At 50.2% G+C, this 24,454-nt stretch overlaps 1 protein-coding gene across 1 annotated transcript in view; it reads left to right on the top strand.

The window, feature by feature from the left end:
* LOC140398334 (parathyroid hormone/parathyroid hormone-related peptide receptor-like) overlaps nt 1-24,454 on the top strand; it is a 365,863-nt gene that overhangs the window by 79,132 nt on the left and 262,277 nt on the right. Inside the window, exon 3 of the mRNA XM_072486912.1 lies at nt 16,209-16,314. Coding sequence (XP_072343013.1) covers nt 16,209-16,314 — 106 coding nt within the window. The remainder of the gene's footprint in view (nt 1-16,208; nt 16,315-24,454) is intronic.

The following is a 24,454-nucleotide window of genomic DNA, read 5'->3' as shown; positions in this document are numbered from 1 at the left end:
TAAGATTTCTTACCATCAATTAGATCATAGATCATAAGAACAAGTTAATTTACACCCCATCAATCTACCGTAATCCATGTACGTATCCAATAGTCGCTTGAAGGTCCCTAATGTTTCCGACTCAACTACTTCCACAGGCAGTGCATTCCATGCCCCCACTACTCTCTGAGTAAAGAACCTACCTCTGACATCCCCCCCTATATCTTCCACCATTCACCTTAAATTTATGTCCCCTTGTAATGGTTTGTTCCACCCGGGGAAAAAGTCTCGGACTGTCTACTCTATCTATTCCCCTGATCATCTTATAAACCTCTATCAAGTCGCCCCTCATCCTTCTCCATTCTAATGAGAAAAGGCCTAGCACCCACAACCTTTCCTCGTAAGACCTACTCTCCATTCCAGGCAACATCCTGGTAAATCTTCTTTGCACCCTTTCCAAAGCTTCCACATCCTTCCTAAAATGAGGCGACCAGAACTGCACACAGTACATCAAATGTGGCCTTACCAAGGTTTTGTACAGCTGCATCATCACCTCACGGCTCTTAAATTCAGTCCCTCTGCTCATGAACGCTAGCACACCATAGGCCTTCTTCACAGCTCTATCCACTTGAGTGGCAACTTTCAAAGATCTATGAACATAGACCCCAAGATCTCTCTGCTCCTCCACATTGCCAACAACCCTACCGTTAACCCTGTATTCCGCATTCATATTTGTCTTTCCAAAATGGACAACCTCACACTTTTCAGGGTTAAACGCCATCTGCCACTTCTCAGCCCAGCTCTGCATCCTATCTATGTCTCTTTGAAGCCGACAACAGCCCTCCTCACTATCCACAACTCCACCAATCTTCTGTTCGTCTGCAAATTTACTGACCCACCCTTCAACTCCCTCATCCAAGTCATTAATGAAAATCACAAACAGCAGAGGAAGGACCCAGAACTGATCCCTGCGGTACGCCACTGGTAACTGAGCTCCAGGCTGAATATTTGCCATCCACCACCACCCTCTGACGTCTATCGGTTAGCTAGTTTGTTATCCAACTGGCCAAATTTCCCACTATCCCATGCCTCCTTACATTACCATGGGGAACCTTATCATATGCCTTACTAAAATCCATGTACACGACATCCACTGCTTTACCTTCATCCACGTGCTTGATCAAAGAATTCAATAAGACTTGTGAGGCAAGACCTACCCCTCACAAATCCGTGCTGACTATTCCTAATCAAGCAATGTCTTTCCAGATGCTCAGAAATCGTATCCCTCAGTACCCTTTCCATTACTTTGCCTACCACTGAAGTAAGACTAACTGGCTTGTAATTCCCAGGGTTATCCCTATTCTCTTTTTTGAACAGGGGCACGACATTCACCACTCTCCAATCCCCTGGTACCACCCCTGTTGACAGTGAGGACGAAAAGATCATTGCCAACGGCTCTGCAATTTCATCTCTTGCTTCCCATAGAATCCTTGGATATATCCCGTCAGGCTCGGGGGACTTGTCTATCCTCAAGTTTTACAAAATTCCCAACACATCTTCGTTCGTAACAAGTATCTCCTCGAGCTTACTAATCTGTTTCACACTGTCCTCGCCAACAATATCGCCCCTCTCATTTGTAAATACAGAAGAAAAGTACTCGTTCAAGACCTCTCCTATCTCTTCAGACTCAATACACAATCTCCCGCTACTGTCCTTGATCGGACCTACCCTCGCTCTAGTCATTCTCATATTTCTCACATATGTGTAAAAGGCCTTGGGATTTTCCTTGATCCTAGCCGCCAAAAATTTTTCATGCCCTCTCTTAGCTCTCCTAATCCCTTTCTTCAGTTCAATCCTGGCTAAGTTGTATCCCTCCAGCGCCCTGTCTGAACCTTGTTTCCTCAGCCGTACATAAGTATCCTTCTTCCTCTCTTGTCAACTATGGTTCCCTCACTCGACCATCTCTTCCCTGCCTGACAGGGACATACATATCAAGGACACGTAGTATCTGTTCCTTGAACAAGTTCCACATTTCAATTGTGTCCTTCCCTGACAGCCTATGTTCCCAACTTATGCACTTCAGTTCTTGTCTGACAGCATCGTATTTACCCTTCCCCAATTGTAAACCTTGCCCTGTTGCACGCACCTATCCCTCTCCATTGCTAAAGTGAAAGTCACAGAATTGTGGTCACTATCTCCAAAATGCTCCCCCACTAACAAATATATCACTTGCCCTGGTTCATTCCCAAGTACCAAATCCAATATGGCCTCCCCACTAGTCAGACAAGCTACATACTGTGTTCGAAAAGCTTCCTGGACACACTGCACAAACACCACCCCATCCAAACTATTTGATCTAAAGAGTTTCCATTCAATGTTTGGGAAGTTAAAGTCGCCCATGACTACTACCCTGTGACTTCTGCACCTTTCCAAAATCTGTTTCCCAATCTGCTCCTCCACATCTCTGCTGCTATTGGGGGGCCTATAGAAAACTCCCAACAAGGTGACTGCTCCTTTCCTATTTCTGACTTCAACCCATACTACCTCAGTAGGCAGATCCTCCTTGAACTGCCTTTCTGCAGCTGTTATACTATCTCTAATTAACAATGCAACCCTCCCAACTCTTTTACCACCCTCCCTAATCTTATTGAAACATCTATTTTTGAAAAAATAATATTTTTATTCAAATTTCTTACAGAAATAAGAAAAAACAAAGAACACATAAATAAACATCTTATTTCTATGTCACGTATTGCCCCAATATACAAGCCCCCATTAAACGATAATAAACACAGTCGTAAACACAAAGTAACCCCCCCCCCCCCCCCGCGCCCCGGCCGGGTTGCTGCTGCTGCTGACTACCTCCTAATGCCCCGCTAGAAAGTCTAGGAACGGTTGCCACCGCCTGAAGATCCTTGCACAGATCCTCTTATAGCAAATTTTACCCTCCCCAATTTAATGAACCCTGCCATGTCGCTGATCCAGGCTTGCACGCTTGGGGGCCTCGCATCCATCCAATGTAGAAGAATCCTCCGCCGGGCTACCAGGGACGCAAGGGCCAGAATACCGGCCTCTTTCGCCTCCTCCACTTCCGGCTCGTCCGACACCCCAAATAGTGCGAGCCCCCAACTCGGCTTAACTCGGGTGTTTACCACCTTAGACACCGTCCTCGCAACGCCCCTCCAGAACCCATCCAGCGCTGGGCATGCCCAGAACATGTGGCCATGATTTTCTGGGCTCCCCGAACACCTCACACACCTGTCCTCTACTCCAAAAAACCGACTCAGCCTTGCCCCAGTCATGTGCACCCTGTGCAGAACCTCAAATTGTATCAGGCTAAGCCTGGCGCAAGAGGAGGAAGAATTTACCCTACCCAGGGCGTCCGCCCACGTACTCTCATCTATCTCCTCCCCCAGCTCCTCCTATTTACCTTTCAGCTCCACCACCGAGGCCTCCTCCTCCTCCTGCATCTCCTGGTAGATCGCCGAGACCTTGCCCTCTCCAACCCACACCCCCGAGAGCACCCTATCCTGGATCCTACCTGCTAGCAGCAGCGGAAATTCCCTTATCTGCCGACTTACAAACGCCCTTACCCGCATGTACCTGAAGGCTCGCAAACGTCCCATCTATAAACAGGTCCCCCATCCTTCTAATACCTGCCCTGTGCCAGCTCAGGAACCCCCCCATCCATTCTCCCCGGGACAAACCGATGGTTCTCTCGGATCGGGGACCACTCTGCCTCCCCCCTGTGGCGTCTCCACTGCCCCCAAATTTTGAGGGCCGCCGCCACCGCTGGACTCGTGGTGTACCTTGTCGGCGGGAACAGCAGCGATGCCGTCACCAACGCTCTCAGGCTCGTGCCCACACAGGACGCCATCTCCAGCCTCTTCCACGCCGCCCCCTCCCCCTCCATTACCCACCTGCGTATCATCGCCACATTGGCAGCCCGGTAGTACCCACATAGATTAGGCAACGCTCACCCTCCTCTGTCCCTGCTCCGTTCCAGAAACACCCTTCTCACCCTCGGGGTCTTTTTCGCCCATACAAATCCTATGATGCTCCTGCTCACCCGCTTAAAAAAGGCCTTAGGGATCAGGATGGGGAGGCATTGGAATATAAAAAGGAACCTCGGGAGCACCGTCATCTTCACCAACTGTACCCTACCCGCCAGGGAGAGTGGCAGCATATCCCACCTTTTAAACTCCTCCTCCATCTGCTCCACCAGCCTTGGCAAGTTGAGCTTGTGCAGGGCCCCCCAGCTCCTGGCCACCTGGATCCCTTGGTACCGAAAACTCCTTTCCACCCTCTTCAGTGGAAGCTCGTCTATCCGCCTTCCCTGGTCCCCTGGGTGTACCACGAATAGCTCACTCTTCCCCATGTTGAGCTTATACCCGGAAAAGTCTCCAAACTCCCTGAGGATCCACATTACCTCCGGCATCCCCCCCACCGGGTCTGCCACATACAGTAATAGGTCGTCTGCATACAGTGATATCCCCCCCCCCCGCACCAGCCCCCTCCAGTTCCTGGACTCCCTCAAAGCCATCGCCAAAGGTTCAATTGCCAATGCAAATAGCTGGGGGGATAGGGGGCACCCCTGCCTTATCCCCCGGTACAGCCGAAAGTATTCCGACCTCCTCCGATTTGTGGCCACACTCGCCACCAGGGCTTTGTATAGTAACCTAACCCAACTAACAAACCCCTCCCCGACCCTGAACCTCCTCAACACTTCCCACAGGGACCCCCACTCCACCCTATCGAAGGCCTTCTCCGCATCCATAGCCGCCACTATCTCCGCTTCCCCCTCCACTGCAGGTATCATGATTACATGTAGGAGCCTCCGCACATTGGTGTTTAGCTGCCTTCCCTTCACGAAACCCATCTGGTCCTCGTGGATCACCCCGGAACACAGTCCTCAATTCTGGTAGCCAACACCTTCGCTAACAGCTTCACATCCACGTTGAGGAGCGAGATTGGCCTAAACGACCCACACTGTAAAGGGTCCTTCTCCCGCTTCAAGATCAGCAAGATCAGCGCCCTGGACATCGTCGGAGGTAGGACCCCCCCCCCCTCCCTCGCCTCATTAAAAGTCCTCACTCGCAGTGGGCCCAACAGGTTCATATACTTCCTGTAAAATTCCACCGGGAACCCATCTAGTCCCGGTGCCTTCTCCGCCTGCACACTCCCCAGCCCCTTAGTCAACTCCTCTAGCCCTACCGGTGCCCCAAGCCCCGCCACCTGCTCCTCCTCTACCCTCGGGAACCTCAGCCGATCCAGAAAACGACGCATCACCCCCTCCTCCGTCAGGGGCTCTATACAGCCCCTCATAGAAGTCTCTAACTACCCCATTTATTCCCACCGCACTCCGCACCATGTTCCCCCCTTTATTCCTAACTCCCCCAATCTCCCTCACCGCCTCCCGCTTCCGAAGCTGGTGTGGCAGCATCCGGCTAGCCTTCTCCCCGCACTCATACACCGCCCCTTGCGCCTTCCTCCACTGCACCTCCGCCTTCTTGGTAGTCAACAGGTCGAACTCGGCCTGGAGGCTTCGTCGCTCCTTGAGTAGTCCCTCCTCGGGGACATCTGCATACCTCCTATCCAGCCTTAGAATCTCCCCCACCAACCTCTCCCTCTCTCTCCTCTCCTTCCCCTCCTTGTGGGCCCTAGTGGAGATTAGCTCTCCCCTAATCACCGCCTTCAGCGCCTCCCAGACTCCCCCTACCTGCACCTCCCCATTATCGTTCACCTCTAGGTATCTTTCAATGCACCCCCGGATCCGCCCGCTCACCTCCTCATCCGCCAGCAAACCCACACCCAGGCGCCATAGCGGGTGCTGGTCCCTCTCCTACCCTAGCTCGAGCTCCACCCAGTGCGGGGCATGGTCTGAGATGGCTATGGTCGAATACTCCGTGTCCTCCACCCTCGGGATCAGCGCCCTGCTCAAAACGAAGAAGTCAATCTGGGAGTAGGCTTTATGGACGTGGGAAAAGAAAGAGAATTCCCCGTCCCCCGGCCTAACAAACCTCCATGGGTCCACTCCTCCCATTTGGTCCATAAACCCCCCCCAACACCTTGGCTGCCGCCAGCCTCTTACCCGTCCTGGACCTGGAGCGGTCCAGTGCTGGATCCAATACCGTATTAAAGTCCCCCCCATTGTCAAGCTCCCTGCCTCCAGGTCCGGAATCCGGCCCAACATGCGCCACGTAAATCCGGCATCGTCCCAATTCGGGGCATATACATTCACTAATACCACCCGCACCCCCTGCAGCTTACCGTTCACCATCACATACCTACCTCCATTGTCTGCCACGATGCTAAGCGCCTCAAATGACACCCGCTTCCCCACCAAAATCGACACCCCTCGATTCTTTGCGTCCAACCCCGAGTGGAAAACCTGCCCTACCCACCCCTTTCTCAGCCTAACCTGGTCTGCCACCCTCAAATGCGTCTCCTGGAGCATAACCATATCTGCCTTCAGTCCCTTCCAGTGCGCGAACACACGGGCCCTCTTGACAAGCCCGTTCAGGCCTCTCACTTTCCAAGTTATCAGCTGGATCAGGGGGCTGCCCGCCCCCCCTACCCCTGCCGATTAGCCATCTCCCTTTCTAGGCCAGCTGCATGCCCGCGCCTCCCGCACTCTCCGATCCCCCCAGCGGCAAACCCCCGCCCCGACTCTCTCTTCAGGCTCCAGCTCCCCTTTGGCCAATGCAGCAGCAACCCAGTTCCCCCCCTCCTTCCTCCCCCCACCCTCAGCTAGGTCCCCCCCTAGCTGCGTTGCTCCCCCCATAGCACTCCCACAAGTCAGCTGACTCCTGCTGACCCCGGCCGCTCCCGCCACTCCATCGACCCCCCCAGTGTGAGAATCTCCCCCCCCTCCTGTCCATCAGCTGACACTCCTCTCCAGCACCACTCCTCCCCCTGACCCCGCCCCCTTCCTTTCCTAGCGCGGGGAAAAAAAACGGGCTTTCCACCAAGCCGGCCTCAGGCACAGCTCCCTTTCGCGGCCTGATCCCAGCTCCCCCACCTCGGGCTTCCCCTCTCCCCTCCCCCCAATGGGGCCCCCTCTTCCAACCACCGACGCCCACACTCTCACCAAACCCCCACTACGAACCATTTCACCCTACCCCACCCAGCACCCAAAAAAACCCAGTACCAAACAGAACAGAACATCCCCCCCCCAAAACACAACAATCACATCAATCCCCTCTCGATATCCCCCCGCAACCGACCCTCAATCCGAGTCCAACTTTTCAGCCTGGATAAAGGTCCACGCCTTCTCCGGCGTCTCGACGTAGTGGTGGCGGTCCTTGAAAGTGACCCACAGTCGCGCCGGCTGCAACATTCCAAATTTCACCCCCTTCCGATGCAGAGCCGCCTTAGCCCAATTGTACCCGGCACTCTTCTTGGCCACCTCTGTGCTCCAGTCCTGGTATATCCGGACCTTTGCATTCTCCCACCTGCTGCTCCACTCCTTCTTTGCCCACCTTAGGACACACTCCCTGTCCTCGAAGCGGTGGAACCGCACCAGCACCGCCCGCAGCAGCTCGTTGGGCTTGGGCCTCCTCGCCAGGACTCGGTGGGCCGTCTCCAGCTCCAGGGGCCCCGGGAAGGCCCCCACGCCCATCAACATGTTCAGCATCGTGACCACATTTGCTCCAACATCCGACCCCAACACTCCCTCCGGGAGACCCAGAATACGCAGGTTCTTCCTCCTCGACCAGTTCGCCATGTCCTCGAACTTCTCCTGCCATTTCTTATGCATCGCCTCGTGCGCCTCTACCTTTACTACCAGGCCCAAGATCTCATCCTCGTTCTCCGAGGCCTTTTGCCGCACCTCCCAGATCGCCGCCCCTTGGGCCTTCTGGGTCTCGAGCAGCTTGTCTATCGAAGCCTTCATCGGCTCGAACAGCTCTGCCTTCAATTCCATGAAGCAGCGCTGGAGAAACTCCTGCTGTTCCTGCGCCCACTGCGCCCACAATGCCTGGTCTCCACCTGCCACCATCTTGATTTTCCTCCCTCGTACTTTTCGCTGCTCCAAAACTACCTTTTGCACCGCTCCACTCCTGGTCCAATCCATACAGTGCCGGGGAAATGTTACGATCCCCCTCCCACACTGGGAACCGTCGAACAACTTCCGCTGGGGGCCCTAAAAGGAGCCCAAAAGTCCGTTTCTGGCGGGAGCTGCCGAACATGCGACTTAGCTCCGCATAGCCGCAACCAGAACTTATTGAAACATCTATAACTTGGAACCTCTAACAACCATTTCTGCCCCTCTTCTATCCCAAGTTTCTGTGATGGCCAATACATCGTAGTCCCAAGTACCGATCCATGCCTTAAGTTCACCCACCTTATTCCTGATGCTTCTTGCATTGAAGTATACACACTTCAACCCATCTCCGTGCCTGCAAGTACTCTCCTTTGTCAGTGTTCCCTTCCCTACTGCCTCACTACACCCTTTGACGTCCTGAACATGGGCTACCTTAGTTGTTGGACTACAAATCCGGTTCCCATTCCCCTGCCAAATTAGTTTAAACCCTCCAGAAGAGTACTAGAAAACCTCCCTCCCAGGATATTGGTGCCCCTCTGGTTCAGATGCAACCCGTCCTGCTTGTACAGGTCCCACCTTCCCCAGAATGCGCTCCAATTATCCAAATACCTGAAGCCCTCCTTCCTACACCATTCCTGCAGCCACGTGTTCAACTGCACTCTCTCCCTATTCCTAGCCTCGCTATCACGTGGCACCGGCAACAAACCAGAGGTGACAGCTCTGTCTGACCTGGCTTTTAACTTCCAGCCTAACTCCCTAAACTCGTTTATTACCCCCACACCCCTTTTCCTACCTACGTCGTTGGTACCAATGTGCACCACGACTTCTGGCTGCTCCCCCTCCCCCATAAGGATCCTGAAGACACGATCCGAGACATCCCTGGCCCTGGCACCCGGGAGGCAACATACCTTCCGGGAGTCTCGCACGCAACCACAGAATCCCCTATCTATTCCCCTAACCATTGAATCTCCTATCACTATTGCTTTTCTATTCTCCCCCCTTCCCATCTGAGCCCCAGAGCCAGACTCAGTGGTAAAGACCTGGCCGCTAGGGCCTTCCCCCGGTAGGTCATCCCCCCCAACAGCATCCAAAACGGTATACTTGTTTTGAAGGGGAACGGCCATGAGGGATCCCTGCACTTTCTGCCCATTTGTTTTCTTTTCCCTGACTGTAACCCAGCTACTCTTGCCCTGTACCTTGGGTGTGGCTACCTCCCTGTAACTCTTGTCTATTACCCCCTCTGCCTCCCGGATGATCCAAAGTTCATCCATCTCCAGCTCTAGTTCCCTAATGCGGTCTCTGAGGAGCTGAAGTTGGGTGCACTTCCTACAGGTATAGTCGGCGGGGACACCAGTGGTATCCCTCACCACCCACATCCTACAGGAGGAGCATGCAACTGCCTTAGCCTCCATCCCCTCTTACCTTACAGAATATAGCTGCACTGTGGAGCAACTGGAACACCGCCCTCCGACTCTGCTCCCAGTCAGCTTCACTCTCTGTAAACTCCCGGCCCGCTTCACGCTCTTTGAGGAAATGTAGGAAATGAAATGAAAGGAGCACCTTACTCCCTCCTCACCTAACTCCCTCAGTCACCAAACTCTCACTATAGCACTCAAATGCACCCAAATTCAGCATTCCCTCAGTCACCAAACTCTCACTTTAGCACTCAAATGCACCCAAATTCAGCACTCCCTCAGTCACCAAACTCTCACTATAGCACTCAAATGCACCCAAATTCAGCACTCAGTGCAAACAAAGTCTGCACTGTAGCTGGATCACTTTTATACTGTGAATCTAGCCTCTGAAAACTGGCCTAATCCAATTAACTAATTAACAAGCTCCAGCTGCAAGTACCTACAAGTAGAACCTTTGTTTAAAGCTGATTGAAAATTCACCTTCTTCTAAACTAAACAGCAACTAAATAAAAGAAAGACTAGACTTTAGATAAAAATGAACCCTTATTATCCCTCAGTCACCAAACTCTCACTATAGCACTCAAATGCACCCAAATTCAGCACTCAGTGCAAATGTATGTTTCTATGTAGGTAAGTGTTAAAGACCACAGCACTGGAAGAATAGTAGGGCTGTTTCTGTGTCCCTCAATCAACATCACTAGTATATTACGCATTAGTAATTGGGGACTCTATAGTCAGGGGCACAGATAGGAGATTTTGTGGGAGCGTGAGAGACTCACGTTTTGTATGTTGCCTCCCAGGTGCAAGGGTACGTGATGTCTCGGATCGTGTTTTCCGGGTCCTTAGGGGGGAGGGGGAGCAGCCCCAAGTCGTGGTCCACATTGGCACCAACGACATAGGTAGGAAAGGGGACAAGGATGTCAGGCAGGCTTTCAGGGAGCTAGGATGGAAGCTCAGAACTAGAACAAACAGAGTTGTTATCTCTGGGTTGTTGCCCGTGATAGTGAGATGAGGAATAGGGAGAGAGAGCATTTAAACACGTGGCTACAGGGATGGTGCAGGCGGGAGGGTTTCAGATTTTTGGATAACTGGGGCTCTTTCTGGGGAAGGTGGGACCTCTACAGACAGGATGGTCTACATCTGAACCTGAGGGGCACAAATATCCTGGGGGGGAGATTTGTTAGTGCTCTTTGGGGGGGTTTAAACTAATGCAGCAGGGGCATGGGAACCTGGATTGTAGTTTTAGGGTAAGGGAGAATGAGAGTATAGAGGTCAGGAGCACAGATTTGACGTCGCAGGAGGGGGCCAGCATTCAGGTAGGTGGTTTGAAGTGTGTCTACTTCAATGCCAGGAGTATACGAAACAAGGTAGGGGAACTGGCAGCGTGGGTTGGTACCTGGGACTTCGATGTTGTGGCCATTTCGGAGACATGGATAGAGCAGGGACAGGAATGGATGTTGCAGGTTCCGGGGTTTAGGTGTTTTAGTAAGCTCAGAGAAGGAGGCAAAAGAGGGGGAGGTGTGGCGCTGCTAGTCAAGAGCAGTATTACGGTGGCGGAGAGGATGCTAGATGGGGACTCTTCTTCCGAGGTAGTATTGGCTGAAGTTAGAAACAGGAAAGGAGAGGTCACCCTGTTGGGAGTTTTTTATAGGCCTCCTAATAGTTCTAGGGATGTAGAGGAAAGGATGGCGAAGATGATTCTGGATATGAGCGAAAGTAACAGGGTAGTTATTATGGGAGACTTTAACTTTCCAAATATTGACTGGAAAAGATATAGTTCGAGTACAATAGATGGGTCGTTTTTTGTACAGTGTGTGCAGGAGGGTTTCCTGAAACAATATGTTGACAGGCCAACAAGAGGCGAGGCCACGTTGGATTTGGTTTTGGGTAATGAACCAGGCCAGGTGTTGGATTTGGAGGTAGGAGAGCACTTTGGGGACAGTGACCACAATTCGGTGACGTTTACGTTAATGATGGAAAGGGATAAGTATACACCGCAGGGCAAGAGTTATAGCTGGGGGAAGGGCAATTATGATGCCATTAGACGTGACTTGGGGGGGATAAGGTGGAGAAGTAGGCTGCAAGTGTTGGGCACACTGGATAAGTGGGGCTTGTTCAAGGATCAGCTACTGCGTGTTCTTGATAAGTATGTACCGGTCAGACAGGGAGGAAGGCGTCGAGCGAGGGAACCGTGGTTTACCAGGGAAGTGGAATCTCTTGTTAAGAGGAAGAAGGAGGCCTATGTGAAGATGAAGTGTGAAGTTTCGGTTGGGGCGATGGATAGTTACAAGGTAGCGAGGAAGGATCTAAAGAGAGAGCTAAGACGAGCAAGGAGGGGACATGAGAAGTATTTGGCAGGAAGGATCAAGGAAAACCCAAAAGCTTTCTATAGGTATGTCAGGAATAAGCGAATGACTAGGGAAAGAGTAGGACCAGTCAAGGACAGGGATGGGAAATTGTGTGTGGAGACTGAAGAGATAGGCGAGATACTAAATGAATATTTTTCGTCAGTATTCACTCAGGAAAAAGATAATGTTGTGGAGGAGAATGCTGAGTCCCAGGCTAATAGAATAGATGGCATTGAGGTACGTAGGGAAGAGGTGTTGGCAATTCTGGACAGGCTGAAAATAGATAAGTCCCCGGGACCTGATGGGATTTATCCTAGGATTCTATGGGAGGCCAGGGAAGAGATTGCTGGACCTTTGGCTTTGATTTTTATGTCATCATTGGCTACAGGAATAGTGCCAGAGGACTGGAGGACAGCAAATGTGGTCCCTTTGTTCAAAAAGGGGAGCAGAGACAACCCCGGCAACTATAGACCGGTGAGCCTCACGTCTGTAGTGGGTAAAGTCTTGGAGGGGATTATAAGGGACAAGATTTATAATCATCTAGATAGGAATGATATGATCAGGGATAGTCAGCATGGCTTTGTGAAGGGTAGGTCATGCCTCACAAACCTTATTGAGTTCTTTGAGAAGGTGACTAAACAGGTAGACGAGGGTAGAGCAGTTGATGTGGTGTATATGGATTTCAGCAAAGCGTTTGATAAGGTTCCCCACGGTAGGCTATTGCAAAAAATACGGAGGCTGGGGATTGAGGGTGATTTAGAGATGTGGATCAGAAATTGGCTAGCTGAAAGAAGACAGAGGGTGGTGGTTGATGGGAAATGTTCAGAATGGAGTACAGTCACAAGTGGAGTACCACAAGGATCTGTTCTGGGGCCGTTGCTGTTTGTCATTTTTATCAATGACCTAGAGGAAGGCACAGAAGGGTGGGTGAGTAAATTTGCAGATGATACTAAAGTCGGTGGTGTTGTCGATAGTGTGGAAGGATGTAGCAGGTTACAGAGGGATATAGATAAGCTGCAGAGCTGGGCTGAGAGGTGGCAAATGGAGTTTAATGTAGAGAAGTGTGAGGTGATTCACTTTGGAAGGAATAACAGGAATGCGGAATATTTGGCTAATGGTAAAGTTCTTGAAAGTGTGGCTGAGCAGAGGGATCTAGGTGTCCATGTACATAGATCCCTGAAAGTTGCCACCCAGGTTGATAGGGTTGTGAAGAAGGCCTATGGAGTGTTGGCCTTTATTGGTAGAGGGATTGAGTTCCGGAGTCGAGAGGTCATGTTGCAGCTGTACAGAACTCTGGTCCGGCCGCATTTGGAGTATTGCGTACAGTTCTGGTCACCGCATTATAGGAAGGACGTGGAGGCTTTGGAGCGGGTGCAGAGGAGATTTACCAGGATGTTGCCTGGTATGGAGGGAAAATCTTATGAGGAAAGGCTGACGGACTTGAGGTTGTTTTCGTTGGAGAGAAGAAGGCTAAGAGGAGACTTAATAGAGGCATACAAAATGATCAGGGGGTTGGATAGGGTGGACAGTGAGAGCCTTCTCCCGCGGATGGATATGGCTGGCACGAGGGGACATAACTTTAAACTGAGGGGTAATAGATATAGGACAGAGGTCAGAGGTAGGTTCTTTACGCAAAGAGTAGTGAGGCCGTGGAATGCCCTACCTGCTACAGTAGTGAACTCGCCAACATTGAGGGCATTTAAAAGTTTATTGGATAAACATATGGATGATAATGGCATAGTGTAGGTTAGATGGCTTTTGTTTCGGTGCAACATCGTGGGCCGAAGGGCCTGTACTGCGCTGTATTGTTCTATGTTCTATGTTCTATCACTAAATGAAATGATCTGGTCAATATCATATTATTGTTTGTGGGAGTTTGCTACGTCCAAACTGACTATCATGTTCCCTACAAGGGTGATGACACTTCAAAAGCACTTCCTCAGTTGCAAAGCCCTTTGGAATGCCCTGAGGTTGTGAAAGGTGCTATATAAATACAATTGTTTCTTCCAGTACATAGCACTTGATACAATGAGGGAAGGATTGGTATATGTGTTGTTGATGGTTGTAATGTGGGAAGAGAAAGAGCAACAGCTTTGTGGAAATATGCAACTAAACAACTCATTAAGAATGTTTCACAGTCTGAATAACCATATTTTAATTATAGTTTTAATTTTAAGAAACAATTGGTATCAATATTGAATAATTCACCAAAGATAGTTCAGATAAAACAACGCTGGGAGGGAAGTGAGCAGGGAGTCTGAGTTCACCTGGGTACCTACTGACTGCTGGAGGGTAGTAGTCATCACAGTTTGCTTTCTTCTCTGTGAAGTGGTCTATGCAGTGCACAGATTGTGAAGAGACCTTTGCTTGGTGACAAACTAGGCTGTAATTTCCAGGTTTTCCTTCAACATGGAGTAGGCAATTTTCTGTTCTCTTACGGAATAACCCCATAGTCTACAAGAGGTTGGTCACCTTACGTGTTTGTGTTTAAACATGCACCCAGAACAAGGTTTATTTTGCTTAAGCCTAACATCATAAAGGAAAAGTACGACCACGTGAAGATGAGTCATTAATAAACAGACATGAAGCTTCGAGACTTTAATGCTGGTCAGAGGGTCATGGTGAAAAACCACCGCGGTGACAGGGAGAAATACATGATTGGAATTGTAAAAAAACTGGGTGCATTCACATAGCTAGTGAAGATTCAATCAGTGTCATTTGTAAGAAGAAATCTGACAAAGGGAGAGCATGAGATACATCCTATAGTCCAAGGGCGGGATTCTCCGATCCCCCGCTGGGTCAGAGAATCGCGGGGAGGGGCGGCGTGAATCCCGCTCCGACGCCGCCTGCCGAATTCTCCGCCGCCGTTTTTTGGGCGGGAGCGGGGATCACATCGCGCCGGTCGGGGGCTGTTGGCAGTGGCCCCCCCCCCCCGGCGATTCTCCGGGCCCCGATGGGCCGAGCGGCCGTCCATTTTCGGCCGGTCCCGCCGGCGTGAAATACACAAGGTCCATACCGGCGGAACCTGGCTCTGAGGGCGGCCTGCGGAGTCCTCGGGGGAATCCAGCCTCGGGGGGGGCCCCACGGTGGCCTGGCCTGCAATCGGGGCCCACTGGCCTGTGCCATGTGGGCACTCTTTCCCTCCGTGCCGGCCTCTGTACAGCTCCGCCATGGCCAGCGTGGAGAAGAAACCCCCTGCGCATGTGCAGGGATCACACCAGCGGTTCTGCGCATGCTCCAGAACACGCTGGCATTCCCGCGCATGCGCCAACCACTCCAGCGCCGGCCTAGCCCCCGGAAGTGCGGAAGATTCCGCACCTTCCGGGCGGCCCGACGCCGGAGTGGTTCACGCCACTGTTTGGCTCCGGTACGGCCCGCCCGCCGGTTGGGGGAGAATCCCGGCCCATATTCCTCTGAGAGTGCAAAGTGAGAGCCAGGAAGAAAGTGAAAGAAGCTAGATAGGTTAAATGAAAGTAGGTAAGAAGGAAGAAGAGGAAATTGCTTTTTTCATTATTTCTTGTCAATAATATTTTTGTTAAAAACTTACTGGTGTTAAGGAGATATTTTAAAATGCAAACTGCTCTGGTGCTATCAGTCGTACATGTTTTATTTGCGATTATAATAAAAATAAATGGACAAACCAACATTTTATATTTCAGCTATTGTTAACCTTGGTAAGTCATGTTGTTTTCTGGGAAATTATGTACATGTATCATTTTACATTTTGAAATTTTTTTTTTCTTTATAAATTTAGAGTACCCAATTATTTTTTTTCCCAATTAAGGGGCAATTTAGAGTGGCCAATCCACCTAACCTGCACATCTTTTTGGTTGTGGGGGTGAGACTCACGCAAACAAGGCGAGAATGTGCAAACTCCACACGGACAGTGACCTGGGGCCGGGATCGAACTCAGCTCCTCAGCGCCGTGAGGCAGCAGTGCTAACCACTGCGCCACCATGCCACCCCATCATTTTAATGTACATGTTAATTTTTTTTAAGTGGGGGGTGTGTAGTATATTGTAAGATCTGAGCATTTTGCCCTCTCTGTTGGGAGGTGTAAATAAAGTTGTTCAATAATTGCTACTTGTAGTTGAGCATATGTTAGTTTTACTCGGTGCAATACACAACAAGGGCTAAAGGGTGAGATAAGGGGTGAGGTTGAGATTAAGGGATAAGAGTAAAAGATTTTTTTTTAAAGCTTTCTTTGGGATGTGGGTGTCACTGGCAAGACAAGTATTTCTTGCCCATTTCTAATAGCGATGGGGCAAATGGTGAGAGAGTGGGGGCAAGGCGGTGTTTCAGAGGGCATCAAGGTCAGAGGTAGAACGTCAAAACATTACACCCAGAATTAGAGGGTAAAGAGTCAATGGGACTGTGAAATTTGCTTGGTTGATGGTGTTTCTGGTTTCTTGTTACTGATAGGTTGATGCTGATGATGTCATCACTAAGGAGGAGCAGATTTATCTTTTGTTTGAGGCAAAGCAAAACTGTGAAAAGAACCTGAAGACAGGAGCAGCTCTGAAAGCAGGTAAAACACAGATTAAAAATTCAGCTTTTAACAGTGCTTCAACCAGGAGAAACAGCCAAACAGGATGTCATAATATACATCTATGTATACAATGGAGTGCAGACAGGCACACAGGATGACCAGTAAGCACACAGAACAGAGCAGCCAATCACCAGACAGGACACGACCACTATAAAGCTAGAGGGTATAAGTTTTCCCGCTCTCTCGGGCCCCAGCCTCTGAGACAGTCAGAACTCGTGAGCTAGCCAGTGCCTACACCATGTGGTAGCTAGTAAGTCTGGTTAGGCTAATACCAGGTCTCCAGTCAAGTCAGCATAGTGTTGACACAGTTGGACATGTATAATAGTTTGGATGTTAAATAAAATCGTGTTGCATTTTATCAAGTGTTGGAGGTCTGTCTCTCGCTACACTGCATCAAGTGCAGTTCACCTTGACCCAGCCTACCCAACACATCATGATACCAGCTGTGAGATGCTGAAAATTTGACGGACCTACCTTGAGTGAATCAGCGCTGACCAGCAAACTGCCATCCGGTGACATGGAAAACGTCCGCCCTCCTCCGCAGCTCCGCATCGCTGGCAACCTCGGTGCAAATTGGAGGATCTTCAAACAAAAATTCCAACTCTATCTCGAAGCCACGGATCTTGAGGCCGCATCGGACGCCAGGAAAATCGCACTATTCCTCTCCACAGCCGGGGACCATGCCATCCACATCTACAACTCCCTTACATTCGCTGAAGGCGAAGACAAGACAAAATTTAAAACAGTCCTATTGAAGTTCGACAGCCACTGCGACATTGAGGTGAATGAGAGCTTTGAACGGTACGTTTTCCAGCAGAGGCTTCAGGGTAAGGATGAACCTTTTCAATCCTTTCTGACCTATCTCCGCATCCTCGCGCAGTCATGTAACTATGACTCGACCACTGATTCCATGTTCCGGGATCAGATCGTTTTCGGGGTCCACTCCGATTACCTTCCCCAGCAGCTCCAGAAAGTCAGGCAGCTCACCCTCACCATCGCCATCGAAACGTGCATTCTCCACGAACATGCTAACAATCGGTACTCCCACATCAGGGCAGCAGAAACGGCAAAGCTAACCTCCCACGAGGCGGAACGGGTGCAGGCCATCGCACAAATGCAGGGCCTAAGTATCGACGAGAGTGGCCATTCCGCGCGCTTTTCCCGGGCCCCTGCGCATGCACGCCACGACCGAGGGGACGGCGAGACCGACAACCAGACTATGCAGGTGCATACGTCGTTCGACCGCACTGCCCATGCGCGATGGCGCACGGAACGCGCTGACGTTGGCGTCACGATGTGTCCGAATTGTGGCTCCGCCCATTTAAAGCGGCAATGTCTGTCAAAATCACGACGTTGTCTACAGAGTGGCAAGCTTGGCCAATACGCAACCCTTTGCAGATCTGCTCCACTGCCCAGCATCCAGCAATCCCACCCGCGGCACAGAAGCGTCCGGTCAATACAGCAGGCCATGCCAGACTCCGACCCCAACAGCCCAACAGATCCTGATGCTGCGTGCCTCAAATCTCCATACCGGGTGGGCATCATTACGAAGCATGCGCTGCCTTTCTCCAAGACAGCGACGCACCTCCCGATCCTCAGTGTGGATCCCGACGACGATTGGTGTGCTGTCCTCACAGTCAACAAGGCTCGCATCCGGTTCAAACGGGACACTGGCGCATTGGCAAACCTCATCTCCAAATTCGATCTCAACACCATCCGCGTCAGACCAAGCATTCGTCCACCGGCCTGCCAGCTCCTTGACTATAATGGCAATACCATAGCTGCCAGTGGCTCATGCCAACTCGGAGTTTCCAATAAGTCATTTAAAGCGACACTGCGATTTGAGATCGATGGACCTGACAGTGCATCCCTGCTCGGTGCCCGGGCCTGCAAACTCCTGAACTTGGTTCAGCGAGTCCACACCATGTCATCCATGAGGCGACGGCCTCACCTGATGAGAACTTCCAGGCTGAAATTGATGACATCATCACGCAGTACCACAGCGTGTTCGACGGAATGGGCACACTCCCAAACCGATACAAAATCCTGCTCAAACCAAACGCCAGCCCTGTGATCCACGCACCACATCGGGTGCCGGCCCCCCTCAAGGACCGCCTCAAGCAGCAGGACCAGGACATCATATCAAAGGTCATAGATAAGTCCCCGGGACCTGATGGGATTTATCCTAGGATTCTATGGGAGGCCAGGGAAGAGATTGCTGGACCTTTGGCTTTGATTTTTATGTCATCATTGGCTACAGGAATAGTGCCAGAGGACTGGAGGACAGCAAATGTGGTCCCTTTGTTCAAAAAGGGGAGCAGAGACAACCCCGGCAACTATAGGCCGGTGAGCCTCACGTCTGTAGTGGGTAAAGTCTTGGAGGGGATTATAGGAGACAAGATTTATAATCATCTAGATAGGAATAATATGATCAGGGATAGTCAGCATGGCTTTGTGAAGGGTAGGTCATGCCTCACAAACCTTATTGAGTTCTTTGAGAAGGTGACTGAACAGGTAGACGAGGGTAGAGCAGTTGATGTGGTGTATATGGATTTCAGCAAAGCGTTTGATAAGGTTCCCCACGGTAGGCTATTGCAAAAAATACGGAGGCTGGGGATTGAGGGTGATTTAGAGATGTGGATCAGAAATTGGCTAGCTGAAAGAAGACAGAGGGTGGTGGTTGATGGGAAATGTTCAGAATAGAGTACAGTCACAAGTGGAGTACCACAAGGATCTGTTCTGGGGCCGTTGCTGTTTGTCATTTTTATCAATGACCTAGAGGAAGGCGCAGAAGGGTGGGTGAGTAAATTTGCAGACGATACTAAAGTCGGTGGTGTTGTCGATAGTGTGGAAGGATGTAGCAGATTACAGAGGGATATAGATAAGCTGCAGAGCTGGGCCGAGAGGTGGCAAATGGAGTTTAATGTAGAGAAGTGTGAGGTGATTCACTTTGGAAGGAATAACAGGAATGCGGAATATTTGGCTAATGGTAAAGTTCTTGAAAGTGTGGATGAGCAGAGGGATCTAGGTGCCCATGTACATAGATCCCTGAAAGTTGCCACCCAGGTTGATAGGGTTGTGAAGAAGGCTTATGGAGTGTTGGCCTTTATTGGTAGAGGGATTGAGTTCCGGAGTCGGGAGGTCATGTTGCAGCTGTACAGAACTCTGGTACGGCCGCATTTGGAGTATTGCGTACAGTTCTGGTCACCGCATTATAGGAAGGACGTGGAGGCTTTGGAGCGGGTGCAGAGGAGATTTACCAGGATGTTGCCTGGTATGGAGGGAAAATCTTATGAGGAAAGGCTGATGGACTTGAGGTTGTTTTCGTTGGAGAGAAGAAGGTTAAGAGGAGACTTAATAGAGGCATACAAAATGATCAGGGGGTTGGATAGGGTGGACAGTGAGAGCCTTCTCCCGCGGATGGATATGGCTGGCACGAGGGGACATAACTTTAAACTGAGGGGTAATAGATATAGGACAGAGGTCAGAGGTAGGTTCTTTACGCAAAGAGTAGTGAGGCCGTGGAATGCCCTACCTGCTACAGTGGTGAACTCGCCAACATTGAGGGCATTTAAAAGTTTATTGGATAAACATATGGATGATAATGGCATAGTGTAGGTTGGATGGCTTTTGTTTCGGTGCAACATCGTGGGCCGAAGGGCCTGTACTGCGCTGTATTGTTCTATGTTCTATGTTCTATGTAACCCATGGCTCGGTCAGCTCCATGGTCTGCGTCAAGAAACCGTCAGGGGAGCTTTGAATCTGCATCAACCCCAAGGATTTAAACCGCGACATCATGAGGGAACATTACCCAATACCAAAATGAGAGAAGTTGACCAACGACATGGCTTCATCTTTATGAAGCTGGACACCTCGAAGGGGTTCTGGCAAATACAGCTGGATGCATCCAGCCGCAAGCTGTGCACATTCAATACCCCGTTCGGTCGCTACTGCTACAACCGGATGCCTTTTGGCATCATCTCTGCCTCAGAGGTATTTCACTGCGTCATGGAACAGATGATGGAGGGTATCGAGTGGGTGCACGTGTATGTTGATGATGTCATAATCTGGTCCACAACTCCTCAATAACACATCGATCGCCTCAAGCAGGTATTCCACAGAATCCATGAGCATGGCCTCCGACTCAACGGAGCCAAGTGCTCGTTCGGTCAATCAGAAATCAAATTCCTTGGTGACCACATCTTGCAGCAAGGCGTGCGGCCAGATGCTGCCAAGGTCTTGGTGATCAACACCATGGAGACCCCAAAGGACAAGAAGGCGGTCCTCCGCTATCTAGGGATGGTCAACTTCCTCGGAAAGGTCATTCCCAACATGGCGGCACACACCACAACCCTCCGCCATCTCGTCAAAAAGTCGACGGAATTCCAGTGGCTGCCCGCTCATGAGAATGAATGGCGTGTGCTCAGGGCAAAACTCACCACAGCCCCGATTCTGGCGTTCTTCGACCCTACCAAAGAGACAAAAATATCCACTGACGCAAGCCAGGACGGTATTGGGGCGGTGCTCCTCCAAAGGGATGACTCCTCCTCATGGGCCCCAGTTGCGTATGCCTCCAGAGCCATGATGCCCACTGAGCAACGGTACGCTCAGATCGAGAAGGAATGCCTGGGCCTCTTAACGGGAATCGACAAATTTCACGACTATGTGTATGGCCTCCCAAAATTCACGGTTGAGACGGACCACAGGCCACTAGTCCACATAATCCGGAAGGATTTGAATGACATGACGCCTCGGTTACAACGAATCCTTCTCTAGCTACATCGCTATGATTTTGAACTTGTCTACATGCCAGGCAAAGAACTCATTGTTGCAGATGCCCTTTCCAGGTCTATCACCACACCGTGAGAACAAACTGACTTTGTCTGCCAAATCGATGCGCAGGTGCAATTGTGTGCCTCCAACCTTCCGGCCACTGATGAGAGGGTCATCCAAATTTGTGAGGAAACGGCCAAGGATCCTCTGCTACAGCGTGCGATGCAGCACCTCACCTCAGAAATTTCAACTAGCTCAACCGAAAGAAACTCTGCAGCAACATGAGATAATGACCTCCCCATGGTCCAAAGTCGGTGTCGACCTTGTCCACGCCAAGGGGCGTGACTATGTCCTCCTGGTCGACTACATCTCCAATCACCCTGAACTGGTGAAACTGTCCGACCTCACGTCGAAGGCGGTGATTAAAGCATGCAAAGAAACGTTTGCCAGGCATGGGATACCGCTCACGGTAATTAGTGACAACGGTCTCTGTTTTTACAGCCAGGAATGGTCTGATTTTGCCCGCCTATACAACTTTCATCACATAACCTCCAGCCCCCACTACCCGCAGTCAAACGGGAAGGCCGAAAAAGGGATCCATATCGTCAAGAGATTACTATGCAAGGCTGCAGACTCAGGCTCCGACTTCAACTTGGCGCTGCTGGCAGACAGAGCATCCCCGCTGTCCACTGGGTTGTCACCCGCGCAGATGAACCGCACTCTGCGAACCACGGTTCCAGCCATCCATGTTCCAGACCTTGACCACCTCAATGTCATACAAAAGATGCAGCAGTGTCGGGCCCAACAGACATCAGCATATGATGCTCATGCCACGGATCTCCCCGAGCTGGTCCCAACTGATCGTGTTCGTGTGCAGTTGCCTGACGGCGGCTGGTCCGCCACAGCTGTGGTGGTCAAGCAAGTGGCCCCGAGATAGTTCCTCGTCCGCATGGCTGATGGCTCCTTCCTACGACGCAATAAACGGGCGCTGCGCAGAGTTCCACGCCCGCCACCCAACCATGATGTCCCGCCTCACACAATGCTTCCTCCGGACGTGCCCTACCACGAGGCCAACGATCTACCAGCAATCCTGCCGACCTCTGCGATCACCACATTGGCGGTGGTCCCACCTAGGGACCAGGCGGCCCCTGATCCACTCTTGAGACGGTCAACCAGAATTCGTCGCCTGCCGCAGCGACTAAACTTATAGACTGAACCTTTGCACAGCTGTGTTACCTTATCGTTTTGACCCCTGTAAATATCGTTGTTACAGTTTAATCTGCCCTATATCTGCACTAGCGACACCTTCCTGTGTACATAAGGTCATTTTAGCACATTCTGTATATAGTCACGCACATATACACATCCACACGCACATGCACCTTAATATTTATTATCTCCACACACACAATATAGAAAAAAAAAGCGAGGGAGATGTCATAATATACATCTATGTATGCAATGGAGTGCAGACAGGCAGTGATTGACACACAGGATGACCATTAAGCACACAGAACAGAGCAGCCAATCACCAGACAGGATACGACCACTATAAAGCCAGAGGGCACCAGTTTTCCCGCTCTCTCGGGACCCAGCCTCTGAGACAGTCAGAGCTCGTGAGCTAGCCAGTGCCTACACCATGTGGTAGCTAAGTTAGTCTCGTCAGGCTAGTGTCAGGTCTCCAGTCAGTCAGCATAGTGTCAACCCACAGTTGAACATGTATAATAGTTTGGATGTTGAATAAAATTGTGTTGCATTTTATCAAGTGTTGGAGGTCTGTCTCTCGCTACACTGCATCAAGTGCAGTTCACCTCAACCCAGCCTACCCAACACATCACAGGATAGAAACAGAATTAGATTCACCTGAAAGAAAGATCAGTGAATAAAATCATGGACACACTGTGGCAAATGCGATGGAAACTCAGTCTATTCCACACGGAGAAAGGTAATGAAATTCATTCTGAGTTTAAGGAGTCAGAGCCAAAGAGGAGATTTTTACCAAATCTCTTTGGGTCTTTAAATCTCTAAGGGTAACATGGTGGCACATGGTTATCACTGCTGCCTCACAGCACCAGGGAGGTGGTTCAATTCTGGCCTGGGTGGCTGTGTGGAGTTTGCACGTCCTCCCCGTGTCTGTGTGGGTTTCCTCAGGGTGCTCCGGTTTCCTCCCACATTCCAAAGAAATGCAGGCTAGGTGGATTGGCCGTGATAAATTGTCCCTTAATAATAATAATAATAATAATAATCACTTGTAACAAGTAGGCTTCAATGAAGTTACTGTGAAAAACTTTTGTCCAGGGGTGTGCAAGTTAGGTGGGGTTATGGGGGTAGGACGGGGGAGTTGGACTAGGTAGAGGATCAGTGCAGGCTCGATGGGCTGAATGGCCTCCGTCTGCACGGTAGGAATTCTCTGAGTTCTCAGGGGAAACTTCCACTCTCGTTAATAAAAAAGAGCAGCAAAATATGAAAAATATAGAATGGGAAAAGAACTTGATTAGAAAGTTAGAGGGGACATGACGAAAGTTAAACAGGGAAGAGATTTTGTAAACTCCAAAAGTAAGACGCAAGGACAGACAAAGCCAATTAAAGATGCAAAAAGAAATGGCTTGGAGCAATGAAGAGACTGTTTCAGTTATCACAGGGGAGTGAGATTATGAGAATCGGTGGAAAAGGTCCAAGGTTTAGCTGCATCCTAGAATGTTGAGAATAAATTTTGATGATTATCTTTAAAAGATGTGGAAGTTGTATGAGAGAACAGCAAGTGTAGATCTCTGTTCAACAAGAGATAAACCAGACAACTGTTGGTCAATCAACTAAACATGGCTAGTGGCTAATCTTCAATCAGCCTAAATACAGAATAAAGTAATATTCCTACAGCAGGATATGGATTGATAAGGGATAAAATAGATTTGTAAATGGCTCTGTCAAATTAATCCAGCTGTTTAGAGAACAGAAGGAAATTTATTGCTGAAGGGAATCTGTGGGATGTTTTTGGTAAGCAGAAGGTACATGATAAGGTGCTGGCAATATAGTTAAGGAACATGGTATTAAAGGGTAGCATGGTGACATCGATTGAAGAGGAAATCTAACTGTTAATTAGGAGTGACAGTTCCAGGAACTGATTAATACAATTTTTTTGCACTCTTGCCCTCAAACTGCTGCAGTCCCTTTGGTGTAGGCACACCCACAGTGCTGTTAGCTAGGGACTTCCAGGATTTCAACCCAGCGATAGTGAAGGAACGGCCGATATATTTCCAAGTCAGGATGGTGAGGGGAACCTGAAATTGAGGTTTCCAACTATCATTTGCTGCCGTCCTTGCCCTTTCAGATGATGGGAGTGACAAGT

Source organism: Scyliorhinus torazame, chromosome 21, assembly GCF_047496885.1.
Source record: "Scyliorhinus torazame isolate Kashiwa2021f chromosome 21, sScyTor2.1, whole genome shotgun sequence".
Taxonomy (NCBI): domain Eukaryota; kingdom Metazoa; phylum Chordata; class Chondrichthyes; order Carcharhiniformes; family Scyliorhinidae; genus Scyliorhinus; species Scyliorhinus torazame.
Note: the sequence above shows the minus strand (reverse complement) of the source record. Positions and strands in the feature narration are given on the sequence as shown.